Raw genomic sequence first — 24122 nt, forward strand, 5'->3', positions numbered from 1 at the left:
CAAATAGTGAGTCACATACTGTTTATGAGAAAAACAGTTTGATGTTCTCAGAGATCGAACCATGGTAACCACATGTTTCACAGACATGCTCTCTCTGTGACCTTTGGGTATAAAATGAACAGGACGCGAGCAGCATCCAGGTTAAATATCCTTTTCTGTGACGGGACACTGTTTCATCAAATAGGAGTGCTTTATAGGAGGGAGGGATAAAGCAATTAAAAACCCAGGGGATGTTGGACTACATAAGCAGGAAGCGTCGACTGTCCACCGCCGAGCTAATATGAAGTTATAGGCTCGGACAGCCGGACGTGTACAAACAAGAGATTACACAGCGCTGTGGTGAGGCGCAGTTATAAAGCGTGTCTCTGTCTGATCTGACGGGACTTCAAACAGGAAGTGACTGATAACCGCCCTCTGGCCATTTCCTGTCAATAATAATGAACGCAGCGCTCCTATGCAGGTGGAGTGCATGTACACACAGATAACATCCCTTTATAGTGTCCTGTTGTATATACTGACAGACAGACATGCTGGCTCACAGAGCTCTTTGTTCATTTATTAGTTTATTGTCTGCACCAGCAATTTATAAAAATTGTTCAGTGAATATCTAATTTACTTGTTTACTCATTTTTTCTCCAGTAAGAAACAAATAAGACGGCTGAAAAATACTGAATGTTTTTTCATTCGCTCCCATTTTTAATAAGAGGCCTGTTAGCTTCAGGTAGAATCATATTATGATCCACAGTTCTGTGTAACTCTTTGTTTTTGGGTCACATAGTTCACTAATATTTACCTGAAATGTAACTGGGATATTTAATTTGGTTTTTACCATCTGTACACTTTTAATTATTTGCATTAGTGTTGCAGCTCACTTTGCCTTACTAAAAAGAAGTATACTTCACGTCTTATATTTCGTTATTATGACAAACTGCGACTTCTCAACTTGAAAATTATCTTTTAAATTGAAAAACATCGTATCAGTGATTCATGACACAATTCACAACAGGATCAAAAAATTATTGTCTCTCTGTTGACTGCCATACAAAGTTTTTCTGAAATAAGGTCCCATGAGGTCCACTGGAAGGGGCGTGACGTCAACGCGGAGCGCTCTATCTACTTCATGTAGTAAGTACACTAATATCATGTAGTAAGTACTAGTGGCATACTTGCAAGTGTACGTCTTCAATACTTCTTGGGACTGAATTGTCCCACATTTAACTTTATAAAATTACACCTCTGAGAATACTTTTAGTGGAAGATTAGTCACCTTTGAGTGCGCAACTAGTTTACATCAAGTTTTATTTTGTACTGTAACTATACAGTGAATTAAGTGAACTTCTAAGTACTGCTTATATACTTCTAGCCCATTTTTTAGTTTATGAAAGTACACTGCAAGTTTATATCCACTGTTAGTTTACTAGTTATGTGATACTAGTAAACTTGCACTATGTAGTTTTGGGGAAGAAATTTTAATCTTCAGATCTTCATCGACTTATTTTTTTATGCTCAACAAACTAAATAAACTTTCTTCGTTTTCATGAGTGAATAAACTGAATAAACAAACTAACTTTCATACTGTTTTACTTTGTTTATATGTGGCAGACCCTGCCACCTTTCTAGCTTCAAACAGTGTTTTGGCAAAAGGGATCAAAGGGCCTCAAAAGGGCCATATCTGGCCCACGGGCCGCCAGTTGAATGGGTCTGGTTGATGGTGTACAAGCTCATCCCTTGTCATTACATATAATTAGCTTCTGATTATGTAGAGATCAATATCATGAACCGCAAGATGAGCGTTCAATTATCTTTTATGAGTGCAGATGACAACATGATTTAACATCCTGCTGTCCAAACATCAAACACACACACACACACGTTTTCATACATAGAGTATTTATTCAAAAAATTAAATATGACAACCGAATAAAAAGGCTCAACTTAGGACCAGGATCAGATGAGTGTTAAGACAAAAAAAAAAAAAAAAAAAGGTCTCAACATACAGTTTTACTTCTAAAAAGTGACACCATTTCATAATCAGGCAGAAAACAAAACAAAAAAAGCACATTAATATACTGTGAAACCCAAACATTATTTTTCTTTTTGAGTACGATATGCAGCCAACCACAGAGGTTCAAAGATTTATTATCGTGGGGAATCCCTTAACATGAGAAACGGGCACTCGTGGAGGAACGACTCAACCGAACAACTATCCCAAATCTGTAAACGTCTAAATTTCACATTAGAAGATAAAAGAAAATCATAAAAGAAAAAAAAGGTGGTGATAATGACATGCGAGGCCAGACGAAGTGATTGCACAGAAACTTCATTATTGCCGTTCATCCGAGGAATGAACACATAAATTAAAAGAGGAACATAACGTGTTCACAGGCAGTACGGGAGGCGTCATGTTCCTATACAGATAAAGATAAATAAATAATGCTACATAATGTCTACACCGAGCTACTCGTTACCTACAGAGTCATGAGTGTTCCCCTTCTTTTCTAATCTTTAGAAATGTTAGTTTTTGGGTTGTGCTTGCGAGTGCCCGCCCACTAAACTGATCCCCACAGGCCTTTTGGTCCGGTCAGCTCCACACGGATCAGTTCTGCATATTTTGTGTTCTTGGCATATGTCAGAGGTATCCACACACACTCACACACACAACACATGTACACACACACACACACACACACTCACACCTTACAGTATTGTCATGTATCAATATATACTTATCGACTTGGGCCTCGCTGCCCTTTCTGAAAGTTAAGATTTCTTTGATTTATTTTTTCAGCACCATCAGGAAAGGCACAGTCTGTTAACGGACGACGAACTCAACCCTCCTCCGCTCATCATCAATATGCAAAAAAATATCTTTGTTGCAGTTTGCAGCACATGCTATGAGAAATATCTTAACCTCATCACATCTTCGACGAGCTTTTGAGATGATTAAAATAACAGTAGAGAGGGGAGGTCTTCACAGGTCGTTGCAGAGGAGGGTTGACGGCTCATCGGATCACACTTACATGACAAAAACAACCCCGACAATCTCCATGAAGCAGTTTTTCACACAAGTAAACCTATTGCATTATCAAATTTGGAAAAATTATCACAGACCACTACGATTATTATTATTATTAATATTATTAAACGCCATATTTCACTACAGCTATCAACGCTTCTGCTCCAAATAGGACTTTGTTAGAAAAAATAAGGTGTGTGCATTACATTAATATCTTTACATATAAATATATCTCAATTCTGACTTAAAAATGCTTTTATTTTTTTGAGAAAAAAGGCATCTGATGTCCAGAGGTCGATTTACTGTACGTGGCGTTACGAGCGGGAAAGGGATTCCTGTAATAAGGCTCTAAATATAGACTGTCAAAAACAAGCAGAGCACTAGCCAACAATGTTAAACATGCCCACGACTAAATTTTCTTCAAGTAAAATCAAATGCTGGTAATGTCTGACGTTAAGAAACAGCTTCAACGTGACAACAAACACGGAAGGGGACAACCTGTTCTGATATTCTTCCAATTAAAATGCTCCAAACGAAAGAATATCTGCTCAAACTCTGCCTGGAAACAACAAACATCTTCAGCATCACGACTGTTCAACCTTAAACACGTGCATCTTTTTAAGTGCAGTAAAATACCATATCGTCTTCGTCTCTCTGTATCAATATATAGCCTATATGTATCTGATGAATTATTAAATAATGTGTTTTGTAATAGCAGCTTCAGTTTGGTGACTAAGCACAGTTAGCAGTACAGAGCCCATCAGCACGACGCTGTAAGGCTGTGAGAGTAGAGAGCCAACCCCCCCCCCAGAGTCCTCCACCCTCACCCCGACCAGGCACGTTGGTTTGGTCCGAGTGACGAAACCTGAAGGCTTCGTCTGTGTTAAACTATACTGCGAGACCATGAAGGACCAGGAATCCAAAATCAGATATTAAAAAGGCATTAAAGTAGACGTCCTTTTATGTGATTCTACTGATTATTAATTTGTTATAATATAAGCGTTAGCCTGTTCCCCTTTGCATAAAGACAGACTGTTTTCTCCAAAGTAGAAAGGTATTTTTTTTAGAAGTGCTGTCTCTGATTTAGAGCTGCGACGATAGTTGACAGAAAACTATTTATGATAACAGATTTATCTTTTTGGTCATTTTCCCGCCATAAATAGATAAATCTGATACATCTCCCTTGACTGCTGGAAGTTATAACAAACATTTTAAAAAGGGTCCAGTTTCCCTCGCCTCAGCCTCCACTACGGTGGCTGCGAGAAATGTAAAGGCCCTCTGTAGAGTCAGTGCTTGGTTTGTCCTCTCTGGGCTACAGTAGAAACATGGCGGACTCTGTAGAAGAGGACATGCTTGCTCTGTAGATATAAACGGTTCATTTTAAGGTAACCAAAACACAATAATTATGATTATTTTCAGGTGATTATATACTAACGAAAACATAATTACAAATAATATATTTAATTTTGCTAATAGATCCTCCTAAATCCTACATAATGGACCTTTAAAAAGACATTTTATGGGCGAAATGATTCACAGAGAAAATAATCTGCAGATGGACTGATGATGAATGTAATCATTAGTTGCAGCTACTCAATACTGTACAATATGAAGAGCTGAAACCAGTTTTGGAGATAAAAAAGCCAGGTGAGTAGAGCTGCAGCTAATAATTATTTTCATTGTTGATTAATCCGTTGATCCGTTGTCTTGATTAATTGATTGAGCTGTTTTGTCTATAAAATCTCAGGAAATGGTGAAAAATGTCGATCAGTGTTTCACAACCCAACTATAATCAGTTAATTGTCATAGAGGAGTACCTCTTTTCCTAAAAAAAAAATTCTAATTTTATTAAAATAGTTAGCAGTTAATATACGATTTCATAACTAATCCGTCAATTGTTGCAGCTCTACAGGTGAAAAAGACTCTGAAATCTGAATATGAAGCGAACAGTGATGACTTGATGTCTGTCTTCACCCGGCTCAAACATTCACGTTTTCAAACTGCATCCTAACGAACGACAGAGAAGCAACGAGTGTGATTAATAATATTTTTTGTTTTCTCCCTGCGATCTTAACAAGCTTTGTTTTACGTTTCTTAGAGCTCATGACATAATAGACGATTATTCTGAAAAAAAAAAGATCCGGAGAAGAAAAAGTGCAGAAGCTCAACTGAGTGGCCACTTTACTAGGTACCCTGTAAACTCCAACGCCGTTTATAACGCTCAGTTTTTGTTGACGTTGTCAGAAATGTTTAATTTAATCCTGCTTCATTATTGAGGCCATAGTTAAATGTGTTATCGTACTGGATCACGTAATATTGATGTGTTTCTAATATTTTGTCACATAATTTAATTAAAACCTTTATGTCAACACCTGAGCGTTATAGGCATCATAAAGTCGACTTTATGGCAGAATGGTTGGTTTGAATTTGACAATTGTTACCAATAAAATGGCGACTGAGTGTTTAGATTATGAAATTAGCATGAACTTTTTCTAGGATGTGACACAAAAACTCACTAAAGATCACTGAGCAATAAGTCCGAGATAACTGGAGAAAACAGTTTGTCGTATTTCATGACCAACGTAAGCTTTGTTTTATGTGATGGTCAAACTCTGATCGCAGAAACTAAGTGTGTTAAGTCGATATGGAGGCAATTATTTCCCGGTCAGGAGAAACCTTAACATCAGGGATAATCACACAAACTTGGCATGCGCTGAGGGATTCTGAGCCCATTTCACTGAATGCATTAACAGAGGCACCCAAACCAACATACGATTAAAAACCTTCCAACAGTTCACATCTAACCGAATCAGGCACTTTGTTTAATCTCTCCAAACAAACACCATCCCACCTCACTACTGATCCACACACCTGCGGCGTCAGTCCTACGTGTTCCCAAGAATGTCAAACACTTTACATTCCTGACTCCAAGCTCATCGTCACCTGCCAAAAACTCATTCGTAAACTATGTTTAGCGCACCAATACTGGTCGAAAACATTCACTGCTCGAACCTGCTCACTCTGCGTTAACACCTTATTGCACTGAAGGAGTTCTTGACAACTACATTGGTCAGTTCCTCAAAAAGTCAAAAGGTTTGTGGTCGTCAGAAGATATAAACCGTCTACTCTGCGCTATTGCTGAAAACGAACGTTAATTTAAGTTAAAATGAAAACAAACTCATAAATAGCAAGAGGAATAAAACACACGAGAAACGTTTGGTATTACACTTTGTACCAAGCTGAACTAGAAGTGAAAGAAGTTTAAAATTGTCCATTTTGTGGCCATGGCGTTGTTTTCTAGCAGTCCTCTTTATGCACCTCGCCTCGCAGTAAGGCAACAAGCGATACACAATACCTCATCGATGGCTGTACGTGGCTTCGTAAAAAAAAAAAAAAAAAAAAAAAAAATTAAGATTCATTCAGTGTCTGTGTTGGTAGAGTGCAGAGTCATGCTTCCTACTGTCTGGCTGAATGACTGTGAGGAACCATTGGCTTAAAGGGCGACAGAAGAGTAACCGCTAAAAGGCAGCCTGCCAACTACGGGCATACTCAGCTTAACGTGTTGCCATGGCAATCACACATTAGCTCGACAGAGAAATATAACACATATTGGATCTAGACAAGCTGAAAACCCACAAACAAAACTCATAAAAACCGTCTACAATATTAACCAGCAACATTTAGGCTCAACGTGAGGCTACGGAGCAAGTCAGGTCATCTCTGGCTCTGCTTCATGCACCAAAAGAATCGTCAGTTTTTGTTGTCCCTGCTGCTCCGCCATCTTTAAACACACGAAAGGAAAAAACAGCAAATTAAAACTTTGAGCTGCTGGAAGGCGAGGACGTGACTTGCGAGCTTTTAAGTAGACACAGTCCATAAGGATTTTAAATACAGCAGAGGAGATAAGAGATGCACGAGCGGGAGCACAGAAACGATTGGCTGGTTTCAACTTGCATAATGTGGCTGTGACTCCTCTCTGGCTTATTACATCCTCACGCAGCCTGCAGTCGCAACCGTCGAGGCCCGCTGACCAAAGCTGCACCAGCCCAGCGGGGGTCGCTCTGCGCGATGAGACGAGGCGGCTGATGGAAGTTGGACTCTGAGACTGGCTGGGAAAGATGGAGGGAAGCAGAGGGCACGTTCAGGCGAAGTACATGGTCCTCAGTGTGTCGTGGTGGATCTGAACGGCCTTGGCCAGCGCTTGCGGGTCCCTGCCGTTACTCTGCCCTGAGACGTGGCTGCCCTCCGCACTGTCGGGAGGAAACGACAAGAAGGAAATGATGGTGAGGAAGAATCAGATTTCAGAAAATGCAAAATCTTAATTTGAAAAGAAACTAGTAACTATAGATTTAAGTAAAAAATAAAAAAATTGTCTCGCTGTAGTGAAACAGCATGACATGGAGAAACAATTGTTCTGAAGAAAAGCACTTAAGTGAATGCACTCAGTTACTTTCCACAAACAAGTAAAACTTTCCACATTAATGCCACTTAGTGCTGTCTGCCCTGAAAAATTAATGAATCCCAACTGGGGCATTGATCAAATAAATTCCTGCTACAATAAAAATATTATATAGCTCCTTCAAGATACAAGAAGTGGACTTAAATTCTTAAAAAATGTCTGACTACAGATAAATACATTTGCTGTTTCCATTCATTTCTGACAAAAAAGTGTCCGTTTCTCCCCACCTGTCATGCTCTTTGTCGACCAGGTGGTAGCGAGCGCGGAAGGCCACCAGGTGGGCGTAGTAAGCCGGCGCTGGGATGGAGACGGAGCGCGTGCAGCGGACGTAGGTGTGGCACAGCTGGTAGGTGAGGAGCTGGAACTCGTCGCCGGTGAAACAGTTGTCGTCCCACAGAACGTGGTAGTGGGAAGGCCGGCTCGTACCCTGGAGGGAGGGGAGGAAAGCCGAGTTAATCACACCCAAGAGAGAGAAGCTCCATGGAGAGAGGACAAACAATCAGCGGATAAAATTACGTGAAGCAGGGAGGCAGCCTGGTTGTTCAACAGAGTAATGATATAAAATCTCTATAAAGCCATAGTTCTCGATCTTGCTACTGTTTTTTCCAGTGAGTTTAGGGTTTTTAGTGTTAAAAGTTCACCTGGATCCCAGCGTGACTGCAGAGGTAAAAGTCAAACTCGTAGGGGTGGGTGATGTCTGTGTCCACGGTGGTGCCGGCAGGAATGTTTCCACTTCGTCCAACCTGAAACAATTAAACAAAAACATTTAAGAGCGGGTAACACCTGAATTATCGCCTTTAAGAATCAAAATGTTTGACAATCTTCTGCCCCAATTAAAAAAATGTAATCCATCAAGTAGAGAGAGGAGGCAGCCATAATAATAATAATAATAATAATAATAATGATAATAATGATAATAAGACTCTCAGTGTTGTCTACAAAAAGAGCTCCTTTGTGTTTCCCACCCGCTCGTTGCGATCTGCACAGAAGAGACGTGTGTGATGGCGTTTCTGTACGACGATGTAAGTAATCCCCGGCTGGTAATCCTTCTCGAGACTGATGCAAGCCTCCCTGATGGCCAGCAGCTCGTAGTACAGAACCTGCACACAAACATACAGTTAGACATGCTGAGAAAACAAACTAGCAAGCATGCTTTAGGTACAACTGGCGGGTATAGAAAAAATATTTTACTAGCATAAAGCAAGATTTTTTTGAACAGCTGAATCTCACTAAAATTTCATTGAGGAATTTAGAGTGCCTATTAAGTCTTGAGGAGCTGAATAAAACAATCACACTGCTGCCTTGATGGAAGCCCCCAGGTATAGAAGAAAATTACAGCTACCAGTAAAGTTTTTTTTTAAACCGGCATAACATTTTCAAAATGCCTGACAAAACATGGAAGAAATAAGAGATGAAACCAGTTGTTTTACCTGTCTGAACTGTCCCTCTGACACTCCATCCCTGTAGAAGATGATCCTGGTCGGCTTGTAGCGGGTCGACTTGTAGAACTGGATCAAGAGTTCTCGCACCATAGAGGCCAAGTCCTGGATGACCTCCTGTCTGGGCCTCTGGACCCGCACTGTAGCACAGTACCTGCTGGGATGGGCGTCCATGCTGCCCACAACCTGCACAGGTACATCAGTCAGAGGGGTCAGCAATTATAGTGTTTAAGAAACAATCTTTCTGTGCTTTTCTGCAAAAGTAAGTACGTTCTTACATGTTATTACAACATTATTTCAGGGAGAGCAAGTGCACTTAAAAGGCAGAGACACAGATCTGTAAGAGTAGTCTAAGTGAAGAGAAAATACAAGATAGTTGGCCAAGTGTTTCTTTTCCTGAAGTGAAATCTCACCGCTGCGATAGATGGCTTTTTCCCGTCTCCTGCTGGAGGATGAGTGACATCAGCCCCGAGGAAGATGACAGGCTGCTGGAACACAGAAGGTCTGGATGGAAAAGAAGAGACAAAAAATCTGTCAGTCAGGCAGACAAAATCTTAACAATTTGGCAAGATGATGACATTTCTGTGTTGAATGTACCGTTGGTGAGGAACCAGGATGTTGTTGATTCCTCCCAGTTTGACGTTGATCTTGAGGCAGAGGTTTGAGAGGGTCTGAGGGGACGTCTTCACCACGTTCTTCACCTGCACACACTGAGTGGCCATGCCGAGGAGGGTGTCACCCACCCGCTTCACCTCAGCTGTGGGGCAAAGGTTGAATATTCCTTTAACTCATCATTCACTGTTAACTGTATGCACTTAAATGCCTCACAAACCTCACATGAAGAGAGTCAGGTTTGTCTTTATGTCGGAGTTATTTCGTACCGTAGACAGGCGTTTTCCCAGGCAGGATCACGATGATGAGCTGCAGCCCTCCGTAGGTGTTCTTCAGGTGTCTGAACATGGGCTCCACGCTGTCCGCTCCTTGGGCGTATTTACAGAAACACGGCTGGCCTTGGATTGGCATCCCAGCATCCTTTGAGATTTTACGCAGCTGGTCAGTGAAGCTCCTTTGCAAGAAGAAAAAAAGAATTATACATGCTCATTTCATTTCCATGTGTTTTTAAATTTCACTGCCAGCAGAGTGTTGGGTTATTGTGATTTATGGGTGGAAAGTCTGTAATTCTCCTCGTCTCTTGAGGAGTAATTTATTGCTCCTCAATCAGTGTTTTTTATTTGAAGAAAATATGTCCTGTTGCAGTTTAAATAATTAATATGTAATTGTATATTCAACTGTTATATCCTAGTTTAATTACTCCCAAAATGTGTTTTTTTATTTATCTAAATCTTAATTTAACTTGGATTTTTAAATGTAAGATTTTCTTTACAGCTTCATGCAAAAATGTGTGTAACTAGACCAAACTAAGCAAGCTAACTGTCATTTTGAGAACTCACTTCAGGATCTCTTCTCTGCACTGCCTCTGGGTGGCGAAGCAGGCGATGGCCCACATCTTGATCTCCACACCGGTGTGAAACTGCTTCCCCCTCATGTCCCACACCCCGTGGCTGGGTGTGGCCACTGTGCGGTTCTGCAACGACAGTGCAGGGTTGATCTGCTGGGGCTGACAGTCACACAGACACAAACAGTACGAGGACACGGAAAAAAGGTATGGATTCAAAGATTTAAAGGGTTCAGGCAGCCAGTGGGGATCTCAAGATGAAGGGCTTCTGATTATCTAAAGGCTGAGAGTGACTGGAGACAAATTAACCTTAAAGTTTTATCTGTGATTGGCTCTGATTGGGTCATGCATTTAGCGTGTCAGGTACTGCCAGAAAACATAATTTTGAATGGCTGACATGCAAAACAGAGAATTCTTTCAAATTAAAATTGCCTGTATGCATGATGTCTTAGAACAGCATGCATGTGTTAAAGAGTATAAAACCACAGCGTAAAGTCTGTCTAAAAACAGGAGAAAAGACATGAGATAAACAAAATGCAAACAGGGAGAAAAGTATAACATCAGATTGTAATCTCAGGGTTTCCACACAGAAATGTGTCCAAATTTGTTGTTTGTGGCTCAGTTTGAAATGTTTACCCTCCTGCTAAAAGAGTCGTATAATACTTAAAAAGAATCAGAATATCAGAGTTTTTTGTTTTGGCCACCAAATTACAAATTATTGGTCCATCTTGAAACAAAGTGGAGGAAACCCTGCTGACTCACACACAAAGAAAAATGTTGACAAACACACATGCATATGAAGCGTGATTTAAAGGGAAGGTACCATAAATTGTTCAGAGCTCACCCTGCCGCCATATTGCAGCATGGGGGCCGGCAGGACGCGGCCCGTCACCTGCGCCATCTCATCGCGCACGCGGAACTGAAACTCTTGGACGAACGGGTCGGCCTCGTAATTTGCACTCCTCACCTAAAACAGAAAAAAAAAAATTTGATATGTCAGGAAAAAAGAAGCCTATTGTCGTTTTATCTCTGGTCCACGAGATACTCACCAGTCTGCTGATCTCCTCTTGTCTGTCTGGTGCTGAGCGAGCAGTTGCTTTGATCATGGTTGACGTCTGGTTGTCTGTTAGTTTTTTAATGCAGCGCTGTCCAGCTACAATGTTGCACACCTAAAAATGGGAGCTCGGGTTAATCCAGCTCGTAATCCAGGCTGATAATCACACTGAATTACCACGTCATTCATTCAGTCTGACGTTGTGTTCATGTTAGTTGATTTCTTGTTTTGCTTTTTGAGATCACAATGCAGAAAAAGATGCTTGGATTTATGTATAAAACTCATAAAAACAAAGAAAACTGATGATTTTTGCAGTAAAACTGTCTCCTCTGTGTTGGTCCTTACCTCCAGGGGCAGGTAGGTGTGTTTCTGCTCCTGGCCCACCTGCAGACAAGGCAGGTGGGGGTACTTCAGCTGCAGATTGTACTTCTCTCTGAAGTACTGCGCCACTGTACGTTCAACAGTCTGACCATTCTCAAGCTGCAGTGGAAATCTGTGGATTTCAAAGTGACAAGAATTTCCTGTTAATGTAAGCCAACAACAGCTTTGATTGCAGGTTCACAGCTACTGGAGTGCAACGTAGAAAAAACATACGTCTGGAGGCTGGCAGGGCGTCGTGTTACATTGCAGACTCTGTACTTCCTACGCATGGTTCCACAGTGTGTCACTTCCACTTTAAGACCTGTGAGGATGGTGGAGGCATCGATGTAAATAAGCATCCGGAACATTCAAATAATTGGAGTGGAACAACTGAACAGGCTTAAATTCCTCCCTCACCAAGATACGGTTTTAATCTGTAACTCCTTTATGCATCAAATAAAACATAACATGTCATAACATGGAAAACATTTAATTCTGAAGAGCCTACTACAGCATCAAGTAGTTAGGGTAAGGCTTCGTACTGCAGCGCAATGAAAACAAGCTCTGCCTTTCCTCTGTGACATACCTTTGATCTCTTTGGTGAACTTGACCCTGTGGGAGTCAGCGAGAGGGCGTGGCTGCTCGTCAATGTTGTGAATGTCCAACACCTCACACATGAACTGGATCACTGGCTGGGCTTTGTAGAAAGCTGTGGCTGACACTGAAATGATACAGGACAAGGTCAAAGATTTGAAGCAGAATGTTTGTTGACCAGTGCCTGCACATTAGAAGGAATGCTGCTAATAAACCAGTTCACCAGGATCAACAAAATAAAATGGAGTGGAATTCCAATATTTTTAAACCTAGGTCTTATTTTTACATATTTTGATGTGTAAAGGACTAATTGGTCCAGAAGATGGCCTCCACTAGCTACAATGCCTGCAATGTAATTCTTGAGGGCAAACTTTGACCACAAAAAGTGCTTGTTTTTACCACTGACAGGCTCAGATTGTTATTCCAAGTGTCATTGTTAGTTATGGAAAGGATTCCTTCACTTGTTAAGGCGTAAAATCTTTTTGTTCAATCAAAAACAACCTCTATGTCGTTCTCTTCAAATCCACCAGACTCCATTTACAGACAAAGTCATTTTATTTTATCAATGTAAAATACACTTAACTCAAACTCGACAGAAACAAAAAAACTCACCTTAACTATCTTTGTTAGTCTTTCCAACAATCACCAACTGTGGTTTGACTGAAATAAATCCTTAAGTCACCGCATTGGATGTAAAAATATTCTGGCTCTACACACTGTTTCCCACACTGCTTCTCTCACGCTCTTCTTGTGATATTTTCCACATTTACCTGGATGGATTAAGGATTATTCTGTCCAAACCAGAGTTGATGTGATTGTTGGAAAGACTGACAACGATGGTTTTGACGAGTTTTATTTTGTTTCTGTTGAGTTTGAATGAAGTGTGTTTTACGATCATTTGACATTTGACATGACATTTCTGTAAATGGAGTCTGGGGGACTTGGCAAGAGCGACATAGTGGAAGTTTCTGGTTAAACAAGAAGGATTTTACTGTCTATCAAAACGTCTATCTCTGTTGGGATCCATAATGTTGTCACACACTTTCCCAGAGTGCTTACTCACCATCAATGTTGAGCATCATTTTCCACATGGCCGGCCGAACCGACTGATGGAAGCCAAACCAGACCTCTCTACCTCCACCTAGCGGGTGGTCGTAGCCCTCTGGGGAGGAGAAGAAGGATCGTCCAACAGGCGTGTACCTGATGAGGACAGAAGAGTTCACAAAGGTGACAAAAAGGTTAGTAGAGCACCAAAATAAAACTCCACCTGGGCTGGGATTTGGTTGCATTTCCTGTGTGGTTCATTGAGTGCAGCAAACACAAGCTCTGAGTTACAGGTCTGAAACCACAGGAGGCTAAAAAAGGTTTTCGTTCATGTTACTAAAAGCTATTTTGGTTAATGGATTTAGCACATGGCACATCTTGAGTAAGATTACATAAAAGATGCTTTTTATCTGTGTCTCCATGTTGCACTCAAATCACACTCGGCCCACCTAACATACTAAATTTAGGGAAACAAGTGTGTTTTCAATTTGTGACAACGCTGTGGTTGCAATACTGCATGACAAATTCACGGAGCTTTCCAGTAGCTCCAGGATGGAAGTAATCATTGATAATATTTCATGACTAGAACTAATCAACAAGAAATGATCTTCTCATGCTTCAGTGCTATTTAGATTGTAACTCCTGTCTTTATCTTCTTGTCATTGACACTAAAAACTAACATGTTACACATTGAAAACTGCAGCAGACAGATTGATCATCGGTCTTAAATTCTAGTATTATTCTCAAATATATATTATAGGAAGATATTTTAAAAATGTTCCTAAGAAGAGTTGTCAAAAAAGAGGAATAAAACAACTTACTTCATGGAGGGCAGGTGTCGAAGGACAACGTCCACGGCATGAACGGGGTTGGTGCTGATGGGTTTCTCCAGGTCCACCGGCTCAGCAACAGCGCGTCCCGTCAACACTTCGTGCAGCATGTGCCAGCTGACCAACGATACAAACTTGATGGTGACTTTAAACGGGCGGTCTTTCCCGCCGTCACCTGGCAGGGTGACATCCAGATCGACCTGATGAGGAAAACGAGGGTTAATGTGGCCTGATTAAATATGACTTTAACTTTGATTTAACGTAAGTGAGAGTCTTTTTTCGGGCTGTTTCACTGACAAAAGGATGACACAAAAATCTGACTTGAGCAGTCAGACACACAACAATTTTTGACCTTGACATTCTCTGTCAAACTAAACTGTAATTTTTGTTCGTTCACACTGCACAAAACACCAGCACCCAAACTTCAGAGTACAGTCTTACCCCACCAGTGGCGACAGGAAGTGGGTTAGCAGTGTAGAGGCTTCTCTTCCCATCATAAACTGGCAGACAGTCGCCAAAAATGGTCACCTTGAAATGCTGAACCATGGAGTCCACTACCTCCCTGAAAATACCACCAGGGAAAGAAACACACACCACAATCAACATACAGAATGAATGTAGGCATACACAGCTTACCTGAAGACTTTTCAGGCATAAAATGACATACTGAAAGTAGCTAGATTCTCAGGTCTTGACAAACCAGTCCAGTGTCCTGAGGATGGTCTACTTGTAAAGACATGAAAGCTGCTTCAGTCTGTTACCTGTTGACCCGCCGAGGACATTTATCAGGCTTGATGTCCACCTCATACAGGTAGACGTCGATCTTGGGTATTTCCACCTGGAAGCAGTTGGCCAGAAGCTTGATGGGCTTCCCAATGGTGCCATAGCCAGGTCGCCGTGGCAACGTAAAAAGGGCTTGGGCTCCAACGGCTCCTGCAACAACACATGCCAAATATAAATGAGTTAGAAGAGAAAAAAAACAACAAACAATGTGATGTGGCACATAATCCCACAAAATCAAACATAAAAAACGACCTACAATATCCATCAACTGCATTTATGTAAATTCAAGGCTAAAACAGAGCCCAAACATCTACTCATGACTGTATTATATCTCTTCAAACAACCTCTGAGAGGCAGACTAACTGTAGGAAGGAAGTGGTTAATAAGGAGGAAAGAACAGCCGGTGGCTGCTGGGACTGAAGATGGTCAGGGACGTTAGAAATTGCCTCACGTCAATCTGACAAAACTGAAACAAACCGGGCGACACCATTCCCCACACATCCATCTGATAATGACCGTATAAAAAGGTTACAGAGTTTGGTGACATTTTGAATAAAGACCAGCTCAGCGCTCACAGACTTCTGCTGAGTGACATGGCCTTTGCCAGACGAGAGGAGAAGTAGGCGGGTGACACACCACGCAAATTTGACACCAATTTTCAGAAATGCCAAACTGGAAAGTACTCAGTGAAAAAAGATGTGACATCAGACAACCACACAATTTCCACAAATGTGAGTCAGAGGATCCACACACATCGATGACTGACATGACATAAAGTCTGCACAGAGCTCAAGCTGTTAAAATAGTGAGAGGTGTTCTGTGTTGTAATAAGAGAAAAAAAAGCAGTAATAATGACTGCGACCGTGAAATAAGTGCGACAGCAGCTGGAAAGTCTTAAACTGTTCCAGCTCCTGTCAGGGTCGAGGGCTGACCCTGGACCTGCCGTAAGGAGTCATCTTTCAGTGAAGGACTGAACTTTCTGCTGAAGCCTCCCTCCCCAGGTCTCTTCCTCCCTTGTGCTGTTCCCATGATGATAGTGCCCATGTTGCGACAGTTTCTCTATGGCAACTAAAGGCATTCTGACAGGAGGAGGAAAAACAGGTGCACACAGATTTGTCTCACTCACCTCTGAGCAGCAGCAACTACAACAACTATGTTTTACTTTATTTTTATGGTCGTTATTTGTTTTTAGGATATTAATATTTGATGGCATTGCAATGGCTGTATATTCTGTCTTATTAAGTGATGCATTATTGTTTATTCCCAGTGTATCATCTGTTCAGAGTAGCACTTAATCTTTTTTTACTTAGGCCCTGATGAAGACCCTGTGAGATCAAAACCAGTCTGTACTTTAACCCATTTAACAGACTAACTAAAGTTTAAACATAACTCATTACTCTCCTAAGAGTACCTGAAGAAAGTTTTTAGGGCTGCAACTAATAATTATTTTCATTGTCGATTATTTTCTTTAAAATTACTTTGATTACTTGTTTGATCTATAAAATGCCAGAAAATTATGAAAAAGGTTGATCAATCAATCAGTCTTTCCCAGAGGCCAAGTCTTTTTTTTAAACCCAGAGATATTCAGTTTACTGTCCCAAAGGAGTAAAGAAACCACAACATATTCACACATAAAAGGCTAAAATCAGATAATTTTGAAGTTGTTCTTCTTTAAAAATTGCTCCAACAGATTAATCATCACACTATCTGACTTAATTTAATAACTGACAACTAATCGATTAATTGCAGCCGCTCTGAATGTTGTAAAACTTTTTTTAAACCAAAACATGACAACTAAAGAATCGTAACTTAAGATTTCTTTGAGCAATTGTGGAAAACATCCTCAAAAAGGTACAAAACAGATAGCAGCTGTAATGACCCGAAAACACAAAGCTTCACTGTACTGATTCAGCAACAATGGAGAGAATTAATGACAACTTATCAGTCTGCTTCATCATACAAATGCACCACACAGCCGGTGTCAGCCCACATGTTTAACCCACGCACTTTAATAGACTCTTCCACTGATGTTATATTGTACAGTCCTGACATCACTACACTAGATGCTCAGGACAAAAAAACGTAACCATTGAAAAGTACTCTGCAGACTTCTTAAAGTGTTAAACACTCATGCTGTTCAGACAGATACTTTTTAAACCTGCAAAGCGTTAAATTTAATTTTACTTAAGATCAAAAAGGCCAAACATTCTCCACTTGGAGCTTCTCAGTTCAGAGAATTTACTTTTTCTGCTTAAGACTATAAGTCAAGTAACACTATTGAGCTCTGTCAAGATATGATGGCTATTTTAAAAGTTTTCGACACTGTAAAAAATATCCGCCTGCTGCAGCTCTTATCAAGATGTGTGGCGGAGAAAAAAATGTTTTAGATCTCTCAAGTTACTGAAAGGGAACTCAAACAGGAACGATTTTTTTTAATGAAGATAAACTGAAGATTCATGTATAAATACACAAAATTAAAAAGGTGAAATAACACAAAACATGTAACAAAACAAAGCTTGGGGGACTCTGGGTGTTTGCAAGATGAATTTCTATTTCTAAGACTATTTAGAGGCTGATCTGTGTGGTGCAACCAGCCGACTTTAAAGAAGACTTTTTCACTTCTCACTCTCAATTCAAGAAACAAATATAGACTGCACCAACATCTCACGTTCACACAGTCCTATTATTTCAGTCTAAACGAGGGGAAGTTTGGCCTGTTGAAGCAAGTGGATCAGCTCAAAAGTCCGCTGACAGGAAAAAAATCCCATAACGTCCTTTTCGCCAATCACACCCGCCTCTACTTACAAATACGCATGTTACACAGATTTGAGTATAGGCAGAGTGCTGCAACCTTGTTGATATCCGCTGATACATCAGTTATTATGAGTTAAATATTCATGAGTCCCTTAATGTATCTGACTGTTTAAAAAACTCTTAATGTAACTCTGATGAAGCTTGGCTCTGTACTGCTCAATAAGATGAAAAATGGGTGGACAATAAATGGGTCGGTTTCAGTGAACCAGTTTGGCCCGTTTTCTCCCCCTCCTAGTCCAGCACTGGCCCCAACAACATCAATAATACACAAGCTGTGACTCACAAATTGAGCCCCTTGGCAACGAAGTAAATTGAATAATGTCCTGCCATGCTCAATTGATTTGTAATTATCGCAGGCAGCGGTTAACTGAACATTATTCAATAGCTTGGGTAACTATGGCAGCAGCTAGTGTGAAAGGCTGCCTTTCAAACGGATATGAACGCACACACACACACACACAAGCCAAGACACACACACACACCTCCCTGAAAGTGAGCCAGCCTCTCACAGACTTCACGCACACCTGACGGGATCGCCACCTGCCTTTGACAGCCGACAAAGAATGACGTAGACAGTACAAGTAACCCGTGAGACTGGTTTGAGGCGCACACACACACACACACACACACACACACACAACGAGGCCAGAAGTGACCAGTCAAACATTATGCTCGTTGCAGCTAAAGATGGGAATTTGAGTTTTCAAGCTGTGCCCCCCCGATAGCCTTGACAACTTATTTCCCCACCGCGTTGATGGCCTACATCACCCTAAAAACACTTGCAGCTCCCCAATGGTGAAAACATGGGGGGAGGTCAAGCGTGCGTTTAGCCCCGCACACCGTCTGCAAATAACCACAAGTGCACCACCTGAACGCCAAATTAGCTCTGTTAAGCGTGGCCGTGAGTCGGGGGATCCCACCTGTTGTTCCGATTTCCATTCATGAGGTCTCTGTCCGGATGACCCGGCACACAGTGATCACTTCTCCCTGCACCCGCTGAAGAAACGTGCCGATGGCTCCGCTGCTCGACACCCCGGCTCCTCGGGCTTCGCGGCTCCCCGGTCGCTGATGTGGAACCGGGCCGCTTGGGGTCCCCCTCGGCTGGAAGTCCTCTCCACCCGACCTGCCTCACCGCAAATGACAGCTCGAAGTTGTACAAAATGTCCCCGCTGTCGACGTGTGGAGTTGCGCCTCGTGTATCTGGAAGGAGATGGAGATTATTTTCAGCGCTGCGAGTGTTTGTGACAGTTCAGCCTCGGAGTCGGCTGAGTTTTAACTGATAGTCGCTAGCGGCGGTAAGCTAACAGCGTCAGTTAGCTTTAGCCGTCGACAACTAGCGACTCGCTGGCAGCTCGACACACAACACCGGTACACGTATTTACCCGGTCAGCGGTTGAATTCGTCGTCCCCGTTGGTGAACGTGACAATCCGCTGTTCTTCTTTTATCGAACAGATACGTAGGGGGTTCACTACCCCGGCGTCCTCCTCGGTATCGGCTAGAAACCGGTCTGAAATCTGCACTTACACCGCCCTCTCGCTCACTCATATAAAGCTCGCGAGAATAGGAATGCGAGACTTCCGGAGTCTCTCCTTCAAAACAAAAGCATAATCAATGATTCAATTGTGAGGTGTTTTTTGTTGTTGTTGTTTTTTTAGAGCTCCACAGTGTTGTAAAAAAGTACCCAAAATTCATATATGAGCAAAAGTAAAGACATCATGTTAAAATGTTACTTTGGTTAAAGTGAGAGCCACCCATGCAAATAGTACTTCATTAAAATCTTAAAGTATCTGATATTAAAAGCACTAAAAGAGGAGTAGAATAGGCCTATATTTATTGCATTTTTCATATACGACACAGAGCAGCTCAGACATGACACAACAAAATTAGTAGGAATGAGTCAAAAAGAATATAAGGAAAAATAGGAATAAATAAAAATGGTGGGCATTATATCCATCCCAAAGCCTCTCCACCAGCCAAAACAGAGAAAGTGTGTGTAAACAAATAGAAAAGTTACAGGAAAGCTGTTTTAATTACAGGTTCATCTGGAAGGCCAAGTATATATATGTAAGATAAATATATTTTTGGTTTTAATGCAGATGCAAACTTTCATCACTGGAGCTACAGTGCCACAAGAAAGATCTTTGTGATTTCTGTTCAGATTATTATTGTTCTACACACTTAATTTACTCTTATACTGTACTTAAGTAATATTTTTTTCCATTTTATGCTGACCTATATTCTACTTCTGCTCCGCCTGAGGGAAATAAATAATCGTTTTGTTTTATTTTATATATTTACTTATCTATTTGCTTCTCAATTCTGGAGTTCAGTATACCTTGACCCCTCAGACTGGGAACTGCTGCATAGATTATATTAACCCACTGGTGTATCACATTGAGTAAACTGGCTCCATAATGACGAAATACAGCAATTAAATGCTACTTACAAGTAATATAATATACATTATAATAAAATAAACATCTCTTGAAGGACAAGTTTTGCATATGAGTACCTCCTTTTGATATTTTAAGTATATCCTTGATGATTTCCAGTTTCTGAAGGCCTTTACTCAAAATATAGTGGCATTTCCGGGATGAGCCTGTTTCTTTTCGTCTACCTTGACGAAGCTGCTGCTCCCTCCTCCTCCACCACCACCGAGGGAAACCCGTCAGGAAATACCAACTGTAGAAAACAACGTCACTTCCGGGAAACTTTTTTTTTCTCTCTCTCTCTCAACTATTTACGTCATGTTCTGAGATAACACCTGTCCTCTCCAGCCAGGTGTTATAAGAACCTGTTAGAAAACATTCTGCAAAATTATGACACTTTGTAATAAAATAACCCAGAGTGAAACTAGTGTAAATTGTTTGGATGAGTGCTTGAATGAACACACTCCTCACTGTAGGTGTCTCCAGACTCCACTGAGAATCATTCCTCAACATAAAACCACAGAAGAAGAAAACAACCAGGAAATGTTTCTCACTTCAGCTCCAGCATGAGGAATTACAGCTGTTTTTCTTGGGAGAAGTTGATGGAGCTGCAAGGTGAGACTTCACATGTTCATAATCCTCCCTACATATCTTTCTTCAAGGTGAATTACTTTGTTCTGCATGCAATTCCTCTTTTTCTAGGAGCATAAACTACAGTCCCAGCAGATGTGAATCAGTTCAATTAAGATGGAGAAGGTGATCAACTGTTTCAAGAGGAGGCCAGATGCTGTGAGCAGGCTGATATGTTTCCCCTGGGCGGGCGGAGGCTCCATACACTATGCACGCTGGGGAAACGTTGTCAACAGCTCCATAGAAGGTAACTCACCTGGAGGATGTTGTGTAAGTGCTGCACTTTGCTCCGTTTATCTAGTTTGCTCTATATTCACAGTTCCTCTGATGACTGTAAATATTGCTGATGTAGTCTGTAATATAATCTACAGTTTGAAATAAGGAAGTATGGGGGGTTGATCTTCAAAATTATGTCATTTTACTATGAAATCAAGGTTTCAGTATGATTATATTCCTGTTTTAATCCCCTTTCTGTTCCTTCCAGTGTTCGCTGTCAAACTTCCAGGCAGAGAGAGTCGAGCCAAAGAGCCCTTCTTCCAGAACATGCAGCAGATTGTGGACGAGGTTATTGGCGTGTTGTTACCGCTGCTGAAAGAGAAGCCATTTGCTCTGTTTGGACACAGGTATGACAACAATACAAGTCTTAAAGGTGACATCATATCTATTTTTTCTACATTTTCTTTCCTCTGTCCTGATCTGTTTCAGTTTTGGAGCCTTCACGAGCTTCGCCGTGGCAGACGCTCTGAAGAGGCTGCACAACCTCGAACCAGTTCACATCTTCCTGTCTGGAGCCTCTGCACCTTATGTGAGTTTATTTATCACAGTTCTTCAAGCGAAGCGATTTTGGTGGCTAATATAGCCAGTAACAGACAGATATGAACAAATAAAATAAAAATAAATCCTGAATTTAATAATAATAATCAGTATAATCAGTAAGTTCATGACAATACTGCCTGAAGGAAAACAGCAAAATCCAATAAATTGAATCTATATCCTTTACTGACATCCATCCATTCTTCTGCACAACATATCCTGTTTTTGCAAATAATATCTTTTTAAAAACTCCTGGATAATATGTAGAACAAAATCTTCTCAGATGTTCTCAGACACCATAAAGTCTTAAATAACCAAAGAATCGGCAAGAAGGAAGTAAAAATCCTGCTCACTGTTGTTCACTTTATTCAGAGGGAAGTGGTTTAGATTCAGCGGGTTGAAACATCTGGTTCTTCTATGTATTCAACTGTTACATGACTCAGTTTAGACTCGTCAATAGAAGACACAGATCGATGATATACTAATAATATGTTTTTTTTTGTCTTCTAGTCAGAGACGCGTATCAACACCCCGAAGAGAAGCGACTTATCTGATGAAGACTTTCTCAAGTGGATGAGTTCGATCGGAGGAACTCCTCCTGAGCTGCTGGCGAACCCTGAAGTCCTGAAGCTCTTCCTTCCTGCCCTGAAGGCCGACCTGCACATTGTGGAGAACTACAGGTGAGCTGAAAACCGTGTCACTCAATTGTAATCAATATTTAGCCATTAAAAAATGATGCAGTAATTGGAGACTTTCTCACAGGCGTGACAAGCCGGACAGTCCGATCCTCTCCTGCCCGATCACGTGTTTTGATGGAAAAGATGACATTCCTCATGACTTACAAGGTCTGTCCTCTGATTGTTACACACTCACTCTACACGGTTATAGACAGGGCTTATGTAAGGTTGTAGATGCATAAAGGTTAAGTTCACCCAAAAAATGAAAATGTGTTTATTATCAATGTTAATGTGTAACAAATTACATTCATGTGTTTTATCAACAGCTTGGAAAAGCATCACATCAGGAGATTTCACCGTCAGGATGTTCGATGGATCCCACTTTTACCTGAAGGATTCTGCGAATGAAAAAATTATCTTAGACTTTGTCACAAAACAGCTGGAGACGTCAGAAATGGACTATTTGTAGTGACACATGGACAATCACTGTTTAATGTGACTTAAATTCATTCATTGTGATGGAAATTAATTCTGTGTTTCAAAAGGGTAACATGTTGTGTGACAAATGTACTTGAATACCTGTGCAATGAATCTTAAAAAGTCAGCTGATGTTGTGGCAGAAACTAACAGTTATTTGTATTACTGATTAATCTGATTAAATTATTCGTGAGCTATTATAAACATGAGTTAATCAGTTTGAGAAAGAAAAACAGTGAACATTCTCTGATTCCAGCTTCTGAAACGTGAATATTTTCCATGGACACTGGAAGTAGGGCTGCTGAAGGGGCTGCAGCGCCCCCTAAAAAGAGATACATGATATAAAAAAACTCATGTTCCTTGTCAGTTCTCTGGTTTATCAATCAAGTGTATGAACTACACTGCAGACTGGAGTCTCTGTTAACAGTAACAAACCTCGTTACACATGCTCCTCTCCTCTATGAAACGTCTGTATCGGACACAATGTTTTTTACAGAAGGAAAGAAATAACTGCATGTGTAACATCTGCCGAATTTACAAGAAGGCCCAAATTATTAAGAATTTGTCAGAGACAGCATTTCACAAAGTTTATAAAGTTTCTCCTGACTCAACAACTCACAAAATTGAGCAATTTTACAAGGGAGTCTGGGGAATTTCTTTCCCTCTTCATTTCCTTGTTGACCTTTAATATGTTCACATTTGCTGTCTGCTGTTATGTGAAAGGTTTTCAAATTGTTGTACATTTTTGTTAATAACTATTAGATATAGGTTATCCTGGTTTTGCAAATTAATACAAAAAACATCAATGTTGCACACCATTAACTACTATGTCGTTAAGTTGTGACTGACTTCTAACAATCCTGGTATTTTCTGATTTCTTTTTTTTTGGCTTGTGGACAAAACAAGATATTTTGGGACGTCATGTTGGACTTTCAGAAACACTGATTGACATTTTCACCATTTTTCAGACATTTTATTGACCAAACAACAAATTGATTAATCAAGAAAAATAATCAAGAGATAAATCGACAATGAAAAAAATATAAGTTTGTATTTCATATTAATTCATTAAATATCTTGTTAGGTGAAAATATCTTCTTATGACAATAAACTTTTCATGTTATAACATGATACTGATCCTTTTTTTCTTTTTCTGTGTGAAGGCAACATGCTTCTGTACGGAAGCCCTAAAGGGCCATGCATTCATACATTTTATTTCCTCCGTTTTCCCGTGATAACGAGTTAA

General features: G+C 40.7%; 2 protein-coding genes across 2 annotated transcripts; one reads left to right on the forward strand and one right to left on the reverse strand.

Moving 5' to 3' along the window:
* Positions 1-1849: 1849 nt before the first annotated feature.
* On the reverse strand, positions 1850-19340 carry ago3b (argonaute RISC catalytic component 3b). Its single transcript, XM_073483443.1, has 20 exons — positions 19232-19340; positions 18770-19049; positions 15014-15185; positions 14694-14814; positions 14244-14452; positions 13442-13578; positions 12371-12505; positions 12019-12106; positions 11770-11917; positions 11420-11539; positions 11215-11337; positions 10366-10499; positions 9796-9980; positions 9512-9671; positions 9328-9418; positions 8906-9100; positions 8441-8575; positions 8117-8218; positions 7703-7902; positions 1850-7266 (listed from the first exon to the last, which is right to left on the reverse strand). Exons 2-20 carry the CDS (start codon positions 18786-18788, stop codon positions 7158-7160), a joined length of 2583 nt encoding a protein of 860 aa, XP_073339544.1. The 5' UTR covers positions 18789-19049; positions 19232-19340; the 3' UTR covers positions 1850-7157.
* Positions 19341-20802: 1462 nt separating this feature from the next.
* olah (oleoyl-ACP hydrolase) lies at positions 20803-24007 on the forward strand. Its single transcript, XM_073483442.1, has 7 exons — positions 20803-20894; positions 20982-21156; positions 21394-21532; positions 21615-21714; positions 22233-22402; positions 22485-22567; positions 22726-24007. The coding sequence occupies exons 2-7, from the start codon at positions 21027-21029 to the stop codon at positions 22866-22868; spliced, it is 765 nt and encodes a 254-aa protein (XP_073339543.1). The 5' UTR covers positions 20803-20894; positions 20982-21026; the 3' UTR covers positions 22869-24007.
* The last annotated feature ends 115 nt before the right edge of the window (positions 24008-24122 follow it).

The sequence above is a fragment of the Pagrus major genome, chromosome 16 (genome assembly GCF_040436345.1).
Source record: "Pagrus major chromosome 16, Pma_NU_1.0".
Classification (NCBI taxonomy): Eukaryota; Metazoa; Chordata; class Actinopteri; order Spariformes; family Sparidae; genus Pagrus; species Pagrus major.